At 45.5% G+C, this 18,101-nt stretch overlaps 1 protein-coding gene across 2 annotated transcripts in view; it reads right to left on the bottom strand.

Annotated features, from left to right (window-relative positions):
• RNF20 (ring finger protein 20) overlaps nt 1–18,101 on the bottom strand; it is an 838,977-nt gene that overhangs the window by 440,583 nt on the left and 380,293 nt on the right. For both annotated transcript variants that reach the window (XM_069628987.1, XM_069628986.1), the window contains exons 10-11: nt 2,377–2,556; nt 1,957–2,092 (exon numbers count right to left, since the gene is read on the bottom strand). In XM_069628987.1, the coding sequence (XP_069485088.1) occupies nt 1,957–2,092; nt 2,377–2,556 (316 nt within the window). The remainder of the gene's footprint in view (nt 1–1,956; nt 2,093–2,376; nt 2,557–18,101) is intronic.

The following is an 18,101-nucleotide window of genomic DNA, read 5'->3' as shown; positions in this document are numbered from 1 at the left end:
GACCTTGGGGCGAAGGATTGCCCACAAAAGGACTGGTGGGCGTTAGGGCCGCAACGCCACGCTGATGAAAAGGTTTAGGTGTAATCTGGCTAAGTGACTTTAAAGTCATGCTCCTTTTTTGCTGTTTCCAGGGCGTCGTCAACTGCCTTCCCGAATAGGTTAGATTCCTCCACCGGCTTGTTAATTAGGAAGGCATGTGTTTTTGGTTTGTACCCAGAGTGCTTTAACCAGGCATGCCGCTTGAGTAGGGTTGCCTTGACGAGGTTATGTCCAGCGGTGTCGGCCGAGTTCAGTGTGTTTTTCAGGATATTCTGGGTCACTTGTCTGCCACGATCGCCAAGGCGCTGGAACTTCCTGAAGGCCATCCTGCACTAGGCCCCACAGAAAATCAGTATAGCTCGCAAGGAGTGTTGTGTTGTTGGCAATTCTCGTGAAGTAGGCCACAGAGGCGGTGACACGCTTCCCAATGGTGTAAAGTTTTTTGAAGTCCTTGTCTGGGGGCGGTATTCTGCTGAGGACAGTGGTACCCCTGCCCTCTTGTGAATGGTTGTTACTACCAAGGAGTCCGGTGTGGCGTGACCCCTAATGGGTCAGAGGGGGCTCGGCGAAACAATTTTTCCACCCAGGGATTAACTGCCTGTGTAAGAGGCAGGGACAGTAAAGAAGGAGCCAGGCACCTTTTAATAGAATGTAATAAGGGAATGGATTGGCTAACTGGAGTCTTTTCCTTCAGGATGCTCTCCACGAAGTCCGAGTCCGGGGTGGCATTGTGCATGTCAATTTTGAAATGGTCGGCTGCTCTCTAAGAAGTAGTTGAACAGCATTTGGTCGTCAACTGGCAACGAATCTCTCCACGGAAGAATAGTAGGTGGATCCAGACAGATGACGCCTGGGTCAATGGTATGTGGCGGTGTGTGCCACGAGGCCTGGTTCTCTGCCTGATTCCAGTCTGTGTCTTGACAGACTGGGTCCTGATCCTAAAGGTTAAACCCTTCATAAGAAGCTTCCTGGGTCGGGTCATCGCGGTCGTCACCAAAGGTATTATCGTGGTGTCCGTGGTGACCCCAAAGAGGAAAACTGGGCACCAGGGAAGGGAAGTTTCTGAAATTTAGAGGGGATGGGGAAAGAGTCCACTTCCCTAGGTCTCTTCAAGGCTCTGTCATACTGGTCTGAAAAGTCGATGAACTCAGCCATCTTAGCCATACACTGTTCAAACCTCTCCCTAGTCCATTCTGAGGAAGCGGAAAGGTCAGGAGGTGGGAAGGGCTGCCCAGAAGGCAGTGAATTTATGTAAGGCCTTAGAAAGACACGTGTCTGGGGTTGCTGTTGGTACTCTTGTTCAGATGAGATTTGCCTAGCATTTCGGTGCTGGACTACTTTCAGCTGGGACAAAGACTGATCTGGAAATTTCTCCTCTGTGAAAAGCACAGTGAGCTAAAGCATGGTTGAGACTCTCCCGGGGGCCATCCACCCAAGAACAGGTCATTGGGCTGTGCATGTGCCGGTAGAGGAACTCCCAGACCTCTTTATGCTAATTATAAAATATAACTAAATTGTGAAGGGATTTTGAGCCATCACAACTGAGTGATAAAACATCATGCAAGAGCACAGTGGTTACAGGAAATATCATGCTACATATCATTTAACCAGTTATGTTGCACAGTAATTTTAAAGAGCAACATCTTCCATTTACTTTGCCTCTTGGTGTGCAGAGGTATCATAAAATAACACAAATCACTTAGAGATTATGAAATGTGATGAAGTCATTCAGTGTGATCGAAATGCTGAGCAATTACAAAAAGATGTGGCAAAGGTGCAACGTAATTATCAGACACAGGATAGCACAAGTTGATAAGATAAGACATAAGAGTAGAGTGTATATAACATGACAGACAGCGCTACTACACTGACATTAATTAAATTGGGATGTGTTAAACTCTCATATTTCAGACATACCTGCTTGCTCATTTGCAGCTAGAGTCTGTTCGAATTCAATACGCAGCATCTCATACTCCTTGCGCACCTGAGCAAGGGTGTCCTCCAGCTGTATGACTTCAGTGCGCAGCTTCTTGTGCAAAGTGACCTCATCCCGCTGGCCGCACAAAGAGAACAGAAAGAATTGAGCGATAAAATATTTTTCTCATAACAAACAAAGGGAATAGAAGAGCAACTGACCGTGAGAAGGGGTCGATAAAATTAATCTCAGTCACCCAAATAGTGCATGACAGACATGGCAAATAAAAGTGCAGAGAGCATGAGGGGAGGCTGTAGAGGGGGAACATGATTTTGAGCACACATTCCCAGATACTGAAGCAGACTATAAGGTTCCTCATAAAAACAGAGAAAAAGACAAAACAGCGGGATAGGTAGTTTTACCTCAATAAGATCGACCTGTCGCTGGTGGGTAAGCCTTGTGGCATGCAGGAGTGTCCGTGCTTCATCCAACTGCGACTTGAGCTGCAGGCTCTCGTTATACAGGACAGAGAACTGGGACTGCATGCAGCGGTACTCTGGAGACTCCTTCACTACATCATCCACAGCCATCCGAAGCTCAGCCTAGGCAGAGGGACAAAAGAGTGAGAAGCATGACAAAAACACACACAGACACACATTATCAGCATGTATTTTATCTTTTTGTTTGGAATATCATCAGTTTCTAGTCAGAGCACATATGCACAATCTTGAATATATCTTTTGTAATGTTTCAATCACATTGTCAATACAAGCCATGAAAATGCTACCATAATCCATTGCCTCCCAAGGCCATCATCTCCAATTACTTTGTTAAGCAGAACCAGGTATATAAACAGTACAGAATATTACAAATGAGGCAGCAAGATACTGGTGAAACTGCAGAAGCTAAGTAAGGGGCTAGGTATGGGGCAGGATTGCAGTTGCCGTGGTTAAGCAGTCAAGATCAAACTCTTCAGATCTGAACGGGGAAGATAAGCTACAGTGTAACACCATATTGCATTTTATAAAGTTACATACACACAAAGATGTTGACGAAAATATACTTTATCATTTGTGAAAGGTAAGTAAAATGAGTATGCAGGTTTCTGGCGAGTGGAAAAGGTTCAGAGTTTGTGTAGAATTACTCTTGTGTCATAACCCTGCTGGCTAGAGTCACTTGTGAAGTCAAAGGTCAAGCTGGTCCATCAGGTATCAAGCTGGTCAGTTCACAACTCAGGCATACCTTAGGACCTGTATTCACTGAAAGAGGAGCTAGACTTTAATGCAACACAATAGGGTAGATGGAGTGACTCCAAATTGGCTGAGCAGGATACCAGTCCGGATTCTGACATTACCTCCAATTTTAAGTGTCTAATGTTAAAGATAGGTCCTGACTTTGTAAATACGTATTCAGTCTTGGGGACGTCATAGCCTGGTATCTGAAACTGTTTGCGACAGATGGCTGTCAACGCTTCGGGTTGGTGCATGGTTGAAGGTCAACTATGGCAGTTACAAGAGTCCTGTAATGTTAAATGATATAATATGGCATAACGCGCATATACACAAGTGTTTCAAGGCACAACGAGGCAAGGGAGGGGGACAGAGGGAAAACAGACAACGATCCTACTAGGCCAGGTGTTTTTCAGATCACGCAAGTGCATTGGAAAGGGGAAGGGGGAAAGTGCGTGGGGGAGGTGGAGGGGACAGGGGAGTACATGGGATAATAGAATAAATAACAATAGGTAAAAGTAAGGCCAGCAGGTGGCAAGTGAAAGGGTAAGTGCAAACAAGTGTTGACACAGGATCTTCTTTGTCGACTGCTATGGAGTGTAATCTTTTCCAAGTAATTGTGTTGAAGGCAACTTTAGATAAATATATTTTTCTTACACACATTTGAGTAGGTTCAGTGGACTTTTCACTTCATCTTTCCCTTGGACATTTGACTGGACCAGTCCCTCTATACAACTCCAGGCCTCGAGGGCCATAAACATGTTGGATTTTCAGGATACGCCTCATTATTATTCATGAGATAAATTTGCATACAATGATTCTGAATATATGCACATTTTTCCTCATGAATATTAATGAAAGATATGCTGGAAACCTGCCAGGATTCCAGGACTGGAGTTGGACAACCGTGCTCTATATCTTCTATGAATTAAAGGTATCTTACCCTATAGTTTATTGACCATGGCGGTTCATAAATCTGTGCTACTAAACCAATGTCGTTTGCCCTTTAAGATTAGTGAACGGTAGTGCCCTGCGGACTTTAGAAAATGTAATCGTTTTTGTGCTTCAAGTGCCTGGACCACAACTCCCGGAGAACAGTTTCTTCTCTGACTGGATTTTGCAGTCAATGCCCCTGCACAAAAATAGGAAAGTGAGACTCACAATTCACTCCTATGTCAAGATTTGCTGGTCTTTGCCAGAGCCACTGTACTAGATCTCAGGAGTATTTTATTACAACTAGCAAGACAATTCTTACCTGGTTCAAGTTAGCTGGCTAGCACCTCTTGTTGGGTAAGATTTTCAGAATTCTGATAAAACTTCCTGACCATTGTCAACCGCAGAACTTTTTTGCTTGGACTTTGGGATTATTTCTCCTTGTTCCTAGGTGAGTGGGAATCTTTTTCCCCTGTTACCTAGCATTTTACTCTTTTATGGGTGACCTTTTTATGTCGCTCCATAGTGTATGGCTGGAGTTCTAGTTTCCTATAACTTTTGGGCTTTGGTTGGGTTGCCCCTTTGGAATCCCCTGTCAATTTCTCATTCATGTACTGGGTGAACTACTGTTCCCAAGTAGTAAAGAGGGATTTTCACCCCTTTTACATTTTTTATAAGTGAGTCAGCATACCTCATCTTATGTGGCGTGCTGGGGGGGAATACAATGCATCCCCTTTCTTACTTACCTGGTAACATTTGTTACAATTCCAAGTTTACTTGAATGGCTGGTGGCAGTGTAACCAACTACGTTTATGACTTTAAATCACGATTACTCGCTAGCTGTTAATTCAGCCTCAGTAATGCACAGAAGGGCCACCATTTGCTAAAATAGTGGGCTCCACCTTTTTTCGTCATTTGTGTGTTTGCTGTTTGAGGTCTTCACATCCCATTCTAGGTGGGAACGACCTCAGTGGACGTTTGGTCTTTGGCGGGAATCCTTTGGATTCCCCACCCAGGCTCCACAGTGTCTGAGAAGGCAGGAAGTGAGGGACGAGTCCAAAATTTTGCAGCTCTTTGTCTTCCACCTTGCCTGAAAGTAACCAACTCCCAGTGGGGGGCTAGCTGTCCTGATTGGACAGGCAGACCACCCCTTTCTGTAAAATGCAGGGGGAAGATTGCAGAAGTTGTACTGTAGTTCCTCCAGAGACTTGATTTGAATCCCTGAAGTCCCCTCACCAGAGTGCTGGACCCAATAAGTGACGTGAATCTGATATTGTGTCTTCTCCTGGCTCCTGAAAAGGGCTCCAAAACCACAGAGCCGGGATCAGCCTCGAAGAAACTCTTGCCAGTTGATCCCTTCTGCAAATTGCCTTCCAGTGATCATTCTTCAGTCACCACGACAAGGAATTCAAGAATTGGGTTTTCAGCTGCAGATCCCAAAGATGTCCTGCTGCAAGCTCTTCTTCTGTGCTGAGGTACTGTGTTGGCTGGGTTATTACTTAACTTAAGCCTTGTGCGATTCCTGTGAAGGTTTGGGGGTTGAGTCATGTGAATGGGAGTTCTTGCTTCCAGTTCACCCGCGCCCAATGCTGGAATCCTTCGAAGTTGTCTTCTCTGAAGTTTCTGGGCCCTAACTACCTCTAAAGTGAACTACTTGTTTTGAAGAGAATTCCTCGGGGACTCTGACTTTTCCCAGATCTGTGCCTATCCTGATCAGTCTGTTGGCCACTAGAGCAAAAGTGGTTCCCCTCCTGCCACTCAGAACACTCGTGCTTCAAGAATAGGGAAAGACTTATAAGGTTTGGGCCTTTTGCCCTGAAATGTAACAAGTGTTAAAAAGTTACTTCCTTAATAAAGAGTTGGTTTGGTAACTGTCCCTCTGAAATATGAGCAGTTACAAACGTTCTTACTTACCTTAGAATCTGTTCTGCCATTCCTAAAAGTATATAGGGTTATTTTACTTACCTGTGATTAGGACCCTCTTCCCAAAAGAAATGTGGTTGGCTTCACCTAACTATTGCTTTCAGAATATAAGTGTATACGTTCATCAACTGGGTTTTGCTTCCCCTGACCTGCTGTAAAGCCTGTCTAGAATAAGTTTGCCTTGGGTTTTACCTACCTTGAATAGCTGTGTACCATTCTGAATAATCGTACTGTGGGTTTTACCTACCTTGGTCTGCCTCTTACAATCCTAAAATAGTTTAAAGAGTTATTGCCTTCCTTAATCTGTTTCACTGATCTAAAAAGCAACGGTAATAATTGATTACATTAGGTCTTACTTACCTGGTACAACTGAAGGTGATCATAAAAAGTTATAGGTTCATACTGTTCCATGAATTTGTGTTTCACTATTAAGAAAAGTATCCTGGTAACAGGGGTTGGTTACTATGTGATTTCCTAACAGTTGACAGGGTATACTACCCTTGAATTACTGACTATTCAAAATGTATATGTAACCTGGTTTTACTCCACAAGAATAGCCAATATCATTTTGAATGTGTTAGAAGTTTACCTAACCTTGAACTGCTGATTGCTATTCTCGATAAGGTAATACTTCGGGTTGTATCCCTTAAGTATTTAGTTGGTTTTTATAATTGTGTTTATATATAACGTGATTACACTTATTTACCCAAGATTCATCTTGGCCTACTTGTATTTAAATAAACCATTTCTTTTTTACAATACATAGTGTTTCAGTGTACCAAGCTACAGCCCTCTCTCCGTCCTAAGATAAGCCTGACTGCTCTGTCCGTGCTACCTCATTCTTAGGTGGTAAAGCCTTATACAAAGAGTGGAGCTTAGGCACTGCCTCAGATGTATGGTTTTATGAAGCCCTTAGTTGGACTTTAGAAAACATATTCTAACACCTATGCATTTTATCTTTGGAGTGTTTTAACCCAAACTACTTCTTAATATTTCTTCTTCAATTCTCTTGCGTCTGTCCGTGCCTCTTTGCCTAGTTCACCGGTTTTACCTCTGTCCTAATCTTTGGAGTGACTCAATCACAATTTACACAAGGCCATTTTTCTTATACACTTCAGCATCCACATCTCTGTGTTAATTCATTGGAGTGATTGAACCATAGTGCGTTCCCTCTTCAGATTGTACCTCAGTATGTCCCTGATAGTCTCCATTACGATTGTTGCTCTGCTCTGATCTCTAGTCACAAGTCTTAAGCTACTCTCCCCTTTCTCTTGGCCTCTAAAACTCCAGTCTTCTCTCCCTGGCAGTGTGTATTCAGTGTTTTCACCTTAGCTTACGTTTTCTGTGTCACAGGTTTTCAGGAAACAGCCACTTCTCCTAGCAGCTCAGTTCAGTCTTTACTGAAAGCTAATTCTTGGGCTCAACCCCTCTACTGTTCAGGGTATGGCTAGCTTCTCCAGAATTCTCAACAAACTGGGCATTCACGTTGGACCAGCATCCAAATGTGTCATTGCACCGCCTTGCTTTATCGCCAATCAAACAGTCTATGAATCTCTTGGTATCTCAGCACTGCCACGGTATTCCGACCAGGTGTTCCCAACAGCTTCCAACACAGTTCTTTACTTCTCGTCTGCATCCTTTATAATCTCAAAGTAGTGTGGGAGCCCCTCTAATGAGAAGGAACATGGGTCAAATACCCTGTTCTATGGAATTCTTTCCACTCAGGAGGCTCTACAACCACGTTTTAGCTCACTGCACCCTTCACAGAGGAGAAATAACCATTTGCATATCAGTCTTTGTCCTACACACAAGGGAAAGTCCAGCACCGAAATGCTAGGCAAATCTCCTCTGAACAAGACTGCCATCAGCAACCCCAGACACGTATTTTGGCCTAGTCAAGGTGGAATCCCAACTAATTTCCTGCCTCATGGTCCATTACCTCCACACCCTCACTGTTCTACTCTGCTTCCCATTTCTTTTAACCGTAGCTCCCCTTGTGAGGTTAGGTGTTCATTCAAAGGGGGTGGGGGGACATCTTTCAGTCTTTGTGTGGCGAATGGAGTGACTTCATCAGTGGAGCTACTGAGTTAAGTAATGTTCCAGAGGAGAACTGCTGAAGCTGAGTTATGGAGCAGCAATCTGATTCGTGGCTTGCACGGGTCCAGTACTGGGAAATAAGGATGACGAACTGCAAAGATAGTTCAGGTAAGAGACAGATGCCTCAGAGTCTCAGTGTTACTTCTAATTTCCTTGTGTTACAGTTAGTGGTCTTGCTTTCAGGATGTTTTCATGGGCTTCCAGTTCTGTCTGTGTTAGGAAAGTTTTTCTTTTTGATGCTTTCCCAAATGACACTGATGTAACCCGTCCCCAACCTTTGGTTGTTTTGAACCTGTCCTGACATTTGGTGGCAAGTAAAGCCTTTTTGCAGTACTTTCCTTGCTTAGCTCATCTGTTTTGGGGGTCACTTAACAGTCCCTATAGCTATCCGTGGACTCTTATCTACTGAAACGCGTGTGTATGAGCGCGATAGAAAAAAAATTCAATTGCAAAATTCCTTGTTTATGTTAAACTGTAGTCATCAAATTACAGTGAGGCGCAGTATATTACCATATACTCTAAAATGGCTGTACCATTAGATTTCGCCCTGCCATTTGTCCATCTTGTATTCGGACCTAAAATCCTTGATAAAAGGAGGGCTCCTGCATCCATCCTTCAGATAGTCATTGGAGCGAAGACACCTTTGAAGAGGGTATCTCAGAGGACCCAGAATTTATCGTTGCAACCATCCAGCATGGTCTTTTTAAAATGATCCTTGGTAAAGCACTGCTCTTTTGCGGATCTCCAGGATGCCTTCATCAGTTCTTCGACCCCCGGGGTGGTGGAAACAACCAACCAATCTCAACCCCTGACTAAAGATCCTGCCCTTGGACGCCTTTGGATGTGACCCAGAAGCATCCTTTTGGATGAGCAGCTTCCTTGGGACTCTGCAGACCATCTACCACAAGGGTCGACTTCCGCCATATGAACGCAGAAGCCGTTGCTGATGTCCTCCTGCATTGTGTCCTGGGGTCCTCAAGGTCATCGCAACAGCATAGCCTTTTCTTCATCATGTCAGGGTCGTCCAGCTGTCCACTACCCGGAATCATCTCGCCAGAGCGCACACCACTTACCAGCCGGAACTAAATCCAGTTGCTGAAAGTGACCTTTGCACCACAAACTCAGACGCGGTACCTGAGTAAATTGCCATACAGGGCTTTTATTTATGGTTTATTTATTGAGCATTTGTATGGCACATATAAATCTAAAAAGGTTTCCAGGCGCCACAAGACAAGCGGGGGTACAGTGGGAAAAATAACAGTAAAGGTCCTACTAGGCCTTGTGACATTTGGATTGTGCAAGTGCAAATACAGGAAGTACAGGGAGAAGGTAAGAGGGAGAAGTGCAAGGGGGAGGGGGGGCCAAGCGTCTGGGCAAGTGCTAAGGGAGGACCAGGAGGGCAAGTGCTGAGCCAAGGGGATTGGGGTAAACAAGTGTGAAGAGGGGAGGTGGACCAGCCTCAGTAGGCTAGATGGGGAAGGGTGGCCGAGGGCTAGCGCTGGTGTAAGGCGGGGCGGGGGGTAAAGGAGGAGACTCGTCAAAGGAGGGCCTGTCCCAGTAGGGCTCATGAGGGATACAGGCAACCAGCCACAGGCAAGTGGAGCTAGCAAGGGTGGATGAGGGGGAAGGAAGAGGAGAAAAGCAAAGTTTTGAGAAGTTTCCAAAATGTAAGGATATCTGGGTCAAGACGGAGAGGGGCAGGAAGGCCATTCCAGAGGGAGACTCCTGCCGAAGAAAGATCTACCCCCCCAACCCCACTCTCTGCTTAGAGACGTGTTTGACTTGCAAAGTTTAGAACTAGAAGACCTATGAATTCTAGCTAGCAGGGAGGTATTTATGGGGGGAGAGAGAGTTGGATGTAGTGTGGTCCCAGTCCCATGAAAGCCTTGTGGATGAGGGTCTTGAATTTGATCCTTGCAGCCACAGGGAGACAGTGGAGAGAATGAAGGGCTGGAGCGATGCAGTCGTTGGGCTTGAGGACAAGGATAACTCTCCCAGTCCTATTCTGGATTGGTTGAAGATGGCGGAGGGAGGAAAGAGGCAGATTAAAGAAGAGGCTGTTGCTATAGTCAAGCCTAGAAAGAACCAGAGCTCTGGAGACACTGAGTTTTTAGGGGAAGGTGAGGAAAGGGAAAATGCCTCTGAGGAGGTGAACCTGAAAGTGAAATTTCTTGACAAGGTCAACGATGTGAGGTGAGCAGGAGAGAGAGGAGTCGAAGATGACACCCAGGTGTTTGTTTGCCTCACAAGAGGGTGGGGTGTGGGGGCTCAAGGAGGGCAGCCATAGAGTTGGTGGTGGGGGTGGAGAAGTCCCAATGAGAATGATCTCAGTCTTATTGGCATTAAGGCAGAGATAGTTAAAAGCACCCCATGCCTGAATAGCAGTGAGACAGTCAGGAATGAGAGAGGAAGGAGAGGAGGAAGAAGAGGAGGGCAGCTTAAAGGAGAGCTGAGCCATCTAAATAGCATTGAAAATGAGGAGATCAAGTGGGCAAGTGGGGCAAGGTAAATGTTGAAGAGTCACGGCGAGAGGATAGAGCCCTGAGGGACACCACAGGTGGAGAGTGAGATAGAGGAGAGAAATGGGCCCTATTGAACTTCAGAGGGCCTATTTGAGAGGAAGGAGGTCAATCAATCCAGTGCCCGGTCAGTGATGCCTAGTGTTTCACAAAGCATATTTAGATGGATGGAATGATTGACAATGTCGAAGGCAGAGGATAGATCGAAGAGGATGAGAACAGAGGGAGAGTTGGAATCAAGGTTTGAGAGTAGGTCATCACAGGTGTTCAGGAGAGCAGTTTCCATGCCTCCTGAACTGGTGGTCGTGAAGACAGCAACAGATTTGGTGTGATGGATTAGTTGGGAGATAGCCAACTTCTCCAAGAGTTGGACCACGAAAGGAGTAGTTGAGATAGGGCGATAGTAAGCTGGGCATGAAGGGTCGGCAGACGGCTTTTTTTATACGAGGGGATGCACAAGCGAGAGCTTGAGGGGTGATGGAAAGGAGCCAGTGGAAAAGGAATGGTTACAGAACTCAGCCAAGGAGGGAGCGAGAGAGGCAATGTTGTCCTGGATAGTTCAAGGAGCAGGGGAGCACCTGTTTGAGCGAGACTTTCAAAGAGCAGACTGTCTTGGTAACCTCATTCAGCACTAGGGTTGTGAAGGAGGAGAGAAAGGAGGAAGGAGAGAGCGGGGCCAAGATAGGCCTGGGAACATGGGGGAAGTGGGGAGGGTAGAAGAGAGGACAGGATGGTGGCCAAGGCCATGCAGAGAGCCTGGGAAGGAAGAGGAGAAGTAGAGACAGAAGTAGGATTCGCAAGTCCCTTGCAGATTTTGAAAAGTTCAGCCGTGTTGTTTGTGGCCACAGAGATACGGGCTTGGATGTGGGCCTGTTTCTTGGAGCGGATGGAGAATTTGTATTGCCTTTGGAACAGGCGACAGGCCAGTTTGTCAGAGGTTGTGCTTGAAGCCAACCATTTTCGTTCAGCAACTTTGAACTTGCGTTTAAGCAGGGCTAGTTCGGAATCATACCAGCTATTGCACATGGAGGCAGGCTTCATGCGGATCCTCATGACAGGGGTAAGGATATTAAAGAGTGTTGGAGCTGGAAAGGTGAAGGTTGGCAAGGGAAGAGTCGGTGTGGGAGTCGATAGCAGGAGTGAGGGGGGTGAAGGAGGCAGCCAAAGCAGCTACTGACACTCGCTTAATCGGTCAAATAACAGAGAAAGACTGGCAGTGAAGGCAGAGGCTTACCCGGGGAGCCGGGGAACTCAAGATGGGAGGAGAGGAGAGCATGGTCAGACCAGGAGAGAGTTAACATACCTGTTTCTACTCTCTTCCACCATAGCTTTTAAAAGGCGTGAGGTCATTGCCTGTGAAGGGAGAAACCTTTCCTGGCCATGATCAATGGAGTTCTGGTCAAGGATCCTCCCCAGGGCTAGCCCTCACAGGATAGAATTGGGAGAATCTGCAATACATAGAAACTGCCTGTTGGCTTTGCCAACGCTTGTTCAGAGTACCTTAAAGATTCCTAGTCTAGCACTTTTTAGACAGGAAAGGACTAAGTGTAGAACCATAAAATTATAAGGTTTTGCATTAAGTTTTCTCTTTTTACATATTACTTTGCTAAACTACAGTTTTCTATTCCTGATCTTCCTGTGTTAAAAAGTAAAGTGTTGGTATGGTGTAGCCAGAGCACCCCAAAATTGAATGTCTGGAATTAGTAGTGTATTTCTAGTGATTTACCTACTTGGAATTTTTTATTGAACGAGTCATCCAAGGCCTTAGAACTATTTATATTAATTCTGCGTAACTTGTGTTATTAAGAGTGATCTTTGTGTGCTTAACTGAACCCTTCACCACTCTCAGACTCTCCTACACCTAACCCTTGCTGCTCAGTCACACTACCTTGATAGAGTGTGGGTAGACATTACTGCCTTCCTCTGTTCACCAGAATAGGGTGGCCTCAGAATCTGTCCACAGGGCCGATTCTGAAAATCCACATACCAGTGATTCTGTATCTTCATGGCACCTCAGTAATGAGACTTGCTTGGTAGCAGGGTCTTTCTTTTCTTGAGACCTTTAACACAATGTGTCCACTAGGTTATTGGAAGGGTTCATCAGTTTTTCTGGTTTTTTTGGTCAGAAGAGGTCCAGGATCTACATTTATCAGCCAGCATCTCACCGTCCAATTGGGTTGTGGAACATAGCAGGGTTAAGCAGAGCTTTCTTGTGATTACTCTTCGGGTTGACATATTCTTGAATGGTTCTTGATTTATCCCGTGGCCCGAACATAAGGATACAAAATCTCTGTTTAAATAGGAAACTTGGGGTTCCAGTGCAAACTCAGCTGTCAAAAACCGGCGTGCATACATTCAAATATGTGGTGCCTGGAATCAGCTCAGGTTCTCAAGTGGGCCACTGATTCCACAGGCTTCTGTGCAGGAGTTAACCATGTCTGAAGTGTTCTCGCTCAGGCTCAGCTCTAATCAGAAGACGTGTCCCCCCCACCTGTATACACTAAAGTCTACAAAAACTGTCTTGGTGCCCATGCCCATGGCCTCACATCATTATTAGTCTTTGATGTCTCGTCAGCTGCCATGATCCCAGCGAAAGGTCTTGTCCGCTCATGCTCATCTTCGCAACGCATTCCTGTTGATATTTGCTACCAAATACAATAGTCCTGCTTTATCATTGCCAGCGGTCATCCGCCAGTGTTGGCCGCCCGCCTCACTTTCTGCCTTATGTTATGGTGATTTATACAATGCACTGCTGTCATTTACATGGTCTCCATGCCCTCTCGTGGTTCCGAGAGGGAAAGCAGGAATGGGTTGGTTAGTGGAGAAGGAAAACACTAGGCATGCTGTGCTGTTGATGTGTGTAGAACTGGCAGCTGTGCAGATGTGTTTTCTAGCTGTGTAAATAGGAGGCATAGTGTTGCCAGATGGGAGACATTCAGTGTTTGACTTGTTGGGTGTTTGTAAGTCGGTTAGATAGATGTGGTGTTTTGAAGCATTTTAAGTGAGGTTTTCTCTAACCGTCAATGTGCGGATGGTCAATGTGATGAGTGAGGGTGGTTGAATAGCAGATTGTTTGTAGGTTTTTTGGGGTAGCTAGTTGTTTGAAACCACTGCGCACAATGCACCTATGATATTTGTCTTTGTTGGGGCACCCTTATTTACACAAGCATGAGGAATGCGTAGCTTCAGACATAATGCAGGAATATTAGGATTATCTGGCTATGAAAAGCAAGAGGCAGAATGCTGATATTGCAGAAGAATAAAAACTTACCCGAGGTAATGTTCTTTCTACTGGATGTTCCTCCCACGGATTCCTCATCTTTCATATATCGATATCATGCTAGTAGCTTCGGAAACCTTCCGACATTAGAAGGTGCTGTGCGTCGAAGTCAAGGTGCCTCTGCGGCTTTCATACCCGCGCTCAGACACGACGTTGGCATAAATAGCACGCACCGTGTGTGTTGCCTCAGTTCAAGTTTCTCCCCTCTTGTTGCACAGCCACCTTGACTATTCAAAAAGTCCTAGATGTTGAAAGAGGAAGATCTAATACAGCAAAATTCACCTACAGTCAGAGGGGCAGGTTGGGAGGGCGATGAGGAATCCGTGGGAGGAACATCCAGTAGAGGAAAACATTACCAGAGGTAATTAATTTGTTCTTTTAATGGATTATGTCCTCCCAAGGATTCCTCATCTTAGATAGACTCCGATAGCAGTTTGTAAATGGAGGTGGGAGCAAAAAATGTTATTGGTTCATGCTGTGAAGAACAGCTTTTCCAAGTTTCGTGTCCTGATCCGACAAGGAATTCGGGCAGTAGTGCTTTGAGAAGGTGTGCAATGAAGACCAGGTTACAACATTATAAATATCCTGCACGGGTACACCTCTGTGTAGGGGTGAAGTGGTTGGCACCCCCACTGGTAGCATGTGCTCTTAGATTATCCAGAACATCCTTACCAGCCAAGGAATAGCATTCTGTGATACACAAAATGATCCACCGTGACAAAGTCTGCTGGAACATAGCCTGCCCTAATTTATGTCCAGTATAGCCAACAAAAGGTTGGTTGTGTTGTTTGACGTTAGCTGGTCTGCTTATGTAAAAGCTTAACAATCTCCTAGGATCTAGTCGGTGTAACCTCTCTTCATCCTTGCAAAGATGAGGAGGTGGGTAAAAAGCTGGTAAAACTATTTTCTGAGGTAGGTGACATTCCAACACAGCTTTAGGGAGAAAGGGAGGGCTTACCCTCAGAACAACCTTTTCCTTGGAGAAAGTGGTGAAGGCGGGCTTGCATGGCAAAACCTGAAGGTCACTCACCCTGCAAGTATAGGTGATCGCTACTAGAAAAAACGTTTTTAGAGTCAATAACCTAAGCGGACAAGAATGGAGAGGCTCAAATGGGTCTCCCATTAAGAAATTCGAAACAAAATCAAGGTCCCAAGCTGATCTAAAGATATTCGCAAGTCCCTTGAGGAACTGAATAACAATGGGAACCTTAAAACAGGAGCCTTGTTCTGGTGTGCACTTGAATATAGACAGCAAAGCCAAGTAACTTTTACCAGTAGACGCCTGAATCCGCTCGTTGGCCAGATACAATAGAAAAGACAATACAGTGGGAGTGTAACAAATGAAAGGATCAATATCTTTAGCTCTACACTCGATGCAAAACATATTCCAACGGCAGCGGTATAGTGCTTTTGTTGCTGGCCTTCTGGCCGAAAAACACCTCCATAACGTCTTCTGGGAGATCCCAATATTTGTATCTTAACCTCTCCTAAACCATTCGTGAAGATTCAGAGCCCCGATTTCTGGATGGAGAAGACAGCCTTCCTCTTGGGAGAGCAGATCTGCTCTCTGGGGAAAACTAATTGGAGGACAGCTCGACATGTCCAGAAGTTCCAGGTACCATGTCCTCCTGGCACAATCAGGAGCAATCAGGATCATGGACTTCCCGAACTTCGTCAACCTCCTGATGACATGAGGAATAACGTGGATTGGAGGGAATGCATACATGAGTGGAAAATCCCAATCCACCAAAAACACGTCCCCCAGAGCTGCTATCTGAGGAGATTCCCTGGAGCAGAACAGGTCATACGTCCTATTGATGCGGGACAAAAACACATCCATTCGAGGAGTTCCCCAAAGGGTGAAGACCTCTAGAAGGACTTCCTGAGCCAATTCCAACTCGTGGGAAACTGTTCTGCCTGCGCAGAGCGCCCACTTTTGTGTGCTCTTCTTCGGCTAGGTGAACGGCTGACAGAGAAATTCCTTCTATAAGTACCCAAAACCAGAGCTGCATTGCCTCTCTGCACAGTGGTAGTGACCCTACACCACCTCTCTTGTTGAGGTAATGCATAGTCACTGTGTTGCCCGCCATCATCAGGACGCTCTTCCCCCCCGTACAGAAGGCAAAAAGCCCATCTTCGCTGGTCTGATTGCCCTCTGCCCTGAAAGGTTTATGTGTAGTTTGGACTCTGATGGAGACCAACGAACGCTTACCGTTAGATCGTTCAAGTGGGCTTCCCATCCCACGAGGGAGGAGTCCATGACTATTGTCATCTCCGGCGATGGTTGCAAAAAGGTTTGCCTTTGTACACATTCTCCTTGCAGGCCCGCCACAGGAGATCCTGTGCGACCTTGCTCGGGACCTGAAGGTGGTCTGTCATCCTGACGGAGAACTGAGACCATTGGGATCCGAGGGCGCACTGAGAGACCTCATCCTCAGACAGGCCTCTTGCACCAGGAAAATGCAGGATGCCATAAGGCTGAGAGACAGCAGAAAATTGAAGGCCGGCAGATACTGGGCATTTTTAAATGTTTTCACCATCTGCAAAATGTGCTGAGCCCTCAACTCGGGCGTGCAAAGATTTCCCTGAGGAGGAATCCAGAACGGCAGCTTTTGGGAAGGTGTCACTTGAGACTTCTGGAAGATGAGGAAGAAGCCCAGTCTGAAGAGAATGGCAGCTGCTGTTCAGATGTTCCAGAGCCTGCTCGGGAGAACGAGCCCTGATCAGCCTATTGTCTAGATTTGAATCCCTCCCCCTCCTTAGATTTGCTGCCACCATCACCATGAACGTGGTGAAGACCCTCGGGAAGAGGTGAACCCGAAAGGCAGTACACAAACTGAAAGTGCGTTATTAATGCCATATCATATCATAACTGCCGAAGGCAAACCTCAGGTACTTTCTGTGCTTGCAATGTATAGCCAAGTGAAATTAAGCATCCTGAAGATCGAGTGACACCATCCAATCCTGGAGCTAAAGTGCCTGAAGGATCTGCGAAAGAGTGGCCATCTTGAACCTGTCCTTCCTGAGGAACTAGTTCAAGCATCTCAGGACCAAGATGGGTCGTGTTTCTCTGTCTTTCGTGGGAACAAGAAAATAGGTGGAGTACCAACCGTAGTATTGCTCTGCTACAGGTACCCTTTCAAAGGCACCTTTCTCCGGCAGGGAGAGAATCTCCTGCAGAAGGAGCAGGCCTAGTTCCCCAAGAGATAGTTTGTTCTGGGGACAATCTGGAGGTCTTTTTAGTCTCACAGATGAAAATAATTTACCACAAACTTTGTTAATTTTCTTGTTTGCCTTTGATTTGTTTTTATGTTGCAAAAGTGGAACCTTCTTTAAGCTATGGGCTAGAACAGTTAACTGTAGATCTGGGTGCTTTTTATAATTCACTTCAAGGTACGATGTGGAATATGCTACTATTTTCAGGAAAAGAAACCATCTTTCTCCATATTTTTTATTATTTCCTCATGCTAAGGCTCGTATGATTTATATTCAATCAATTGCCTACACTCAAAGGCATTGGCCCTCATCTTGCAGCTGTTACCCCAGGATCGATTGCGTTGATTATGTAGGAAGGCTGAGACAACTGAGACGATAAAGCACTTGGCACTTTATTGTGAAAATTGTTTTAATCTGCGTTTCTTGCACTTCAGTGTTTTTATTTATTCTAACTTTGATGATTTAGACTATTCTATGGAGGGTTACAGCATCTCATTGTTATTATCACTGTGTAGGTTCTTAGAAAAATTGTTCAATCTTTTACCTAAAGTAATTTAATTGTTATATTCTATCTGATGATGTTTTGTAATGTTGTTTAATGAATTGTGAAAGGTTTCAGAAATAAACCATACCACAATAAAAAAAAAAGTCGGCAGTAACCCTATCCTATTGTTTGCAGTGCCCAAGTATCCGAAGTAATGCTTCGACATTCTACGAGATGCTGAGTTAATCTGCCCCCACTACAGACTTGTGAGTCAAAGACTCCACAGGTTTTGGAGCAGTGGCTTCAGTGGAAGGTAGAGAGGCAGAGACTGCTTGGAGGGGTGGGGGTGTTCTACCTCCACGAAATCGTGCACCGCATGGGAATCTTCTCTGACCTCTGTGGGCAAACTGGCCCCTGGTTCTACTGACTGAGGAGTAAAAGGAGTGTCCTCTCCAACTCTGAGAAG

Source organism: Ambystoma mexicanum, chromosome 12, assembly GCF_040938575.1.
Source record: "Ambystoma mexicanum isolate Mex_15411 chromosome 12, UKY_AmexF1_1, whole genome shotgun sequence".
Classification (NCBI taxonomy): domain Eukaryota; kingdom Metazoa; phylum Chordata; class Amphibia; order Caudata; family Ambystomatidae; genus Ambystoma; species Ambystoma mexicanum.
The sequence above is the reverse complement of the archived record's forward strand: the minus strand, read 5'-3'. Positions and strand labels throughout refer to the sequence as shown.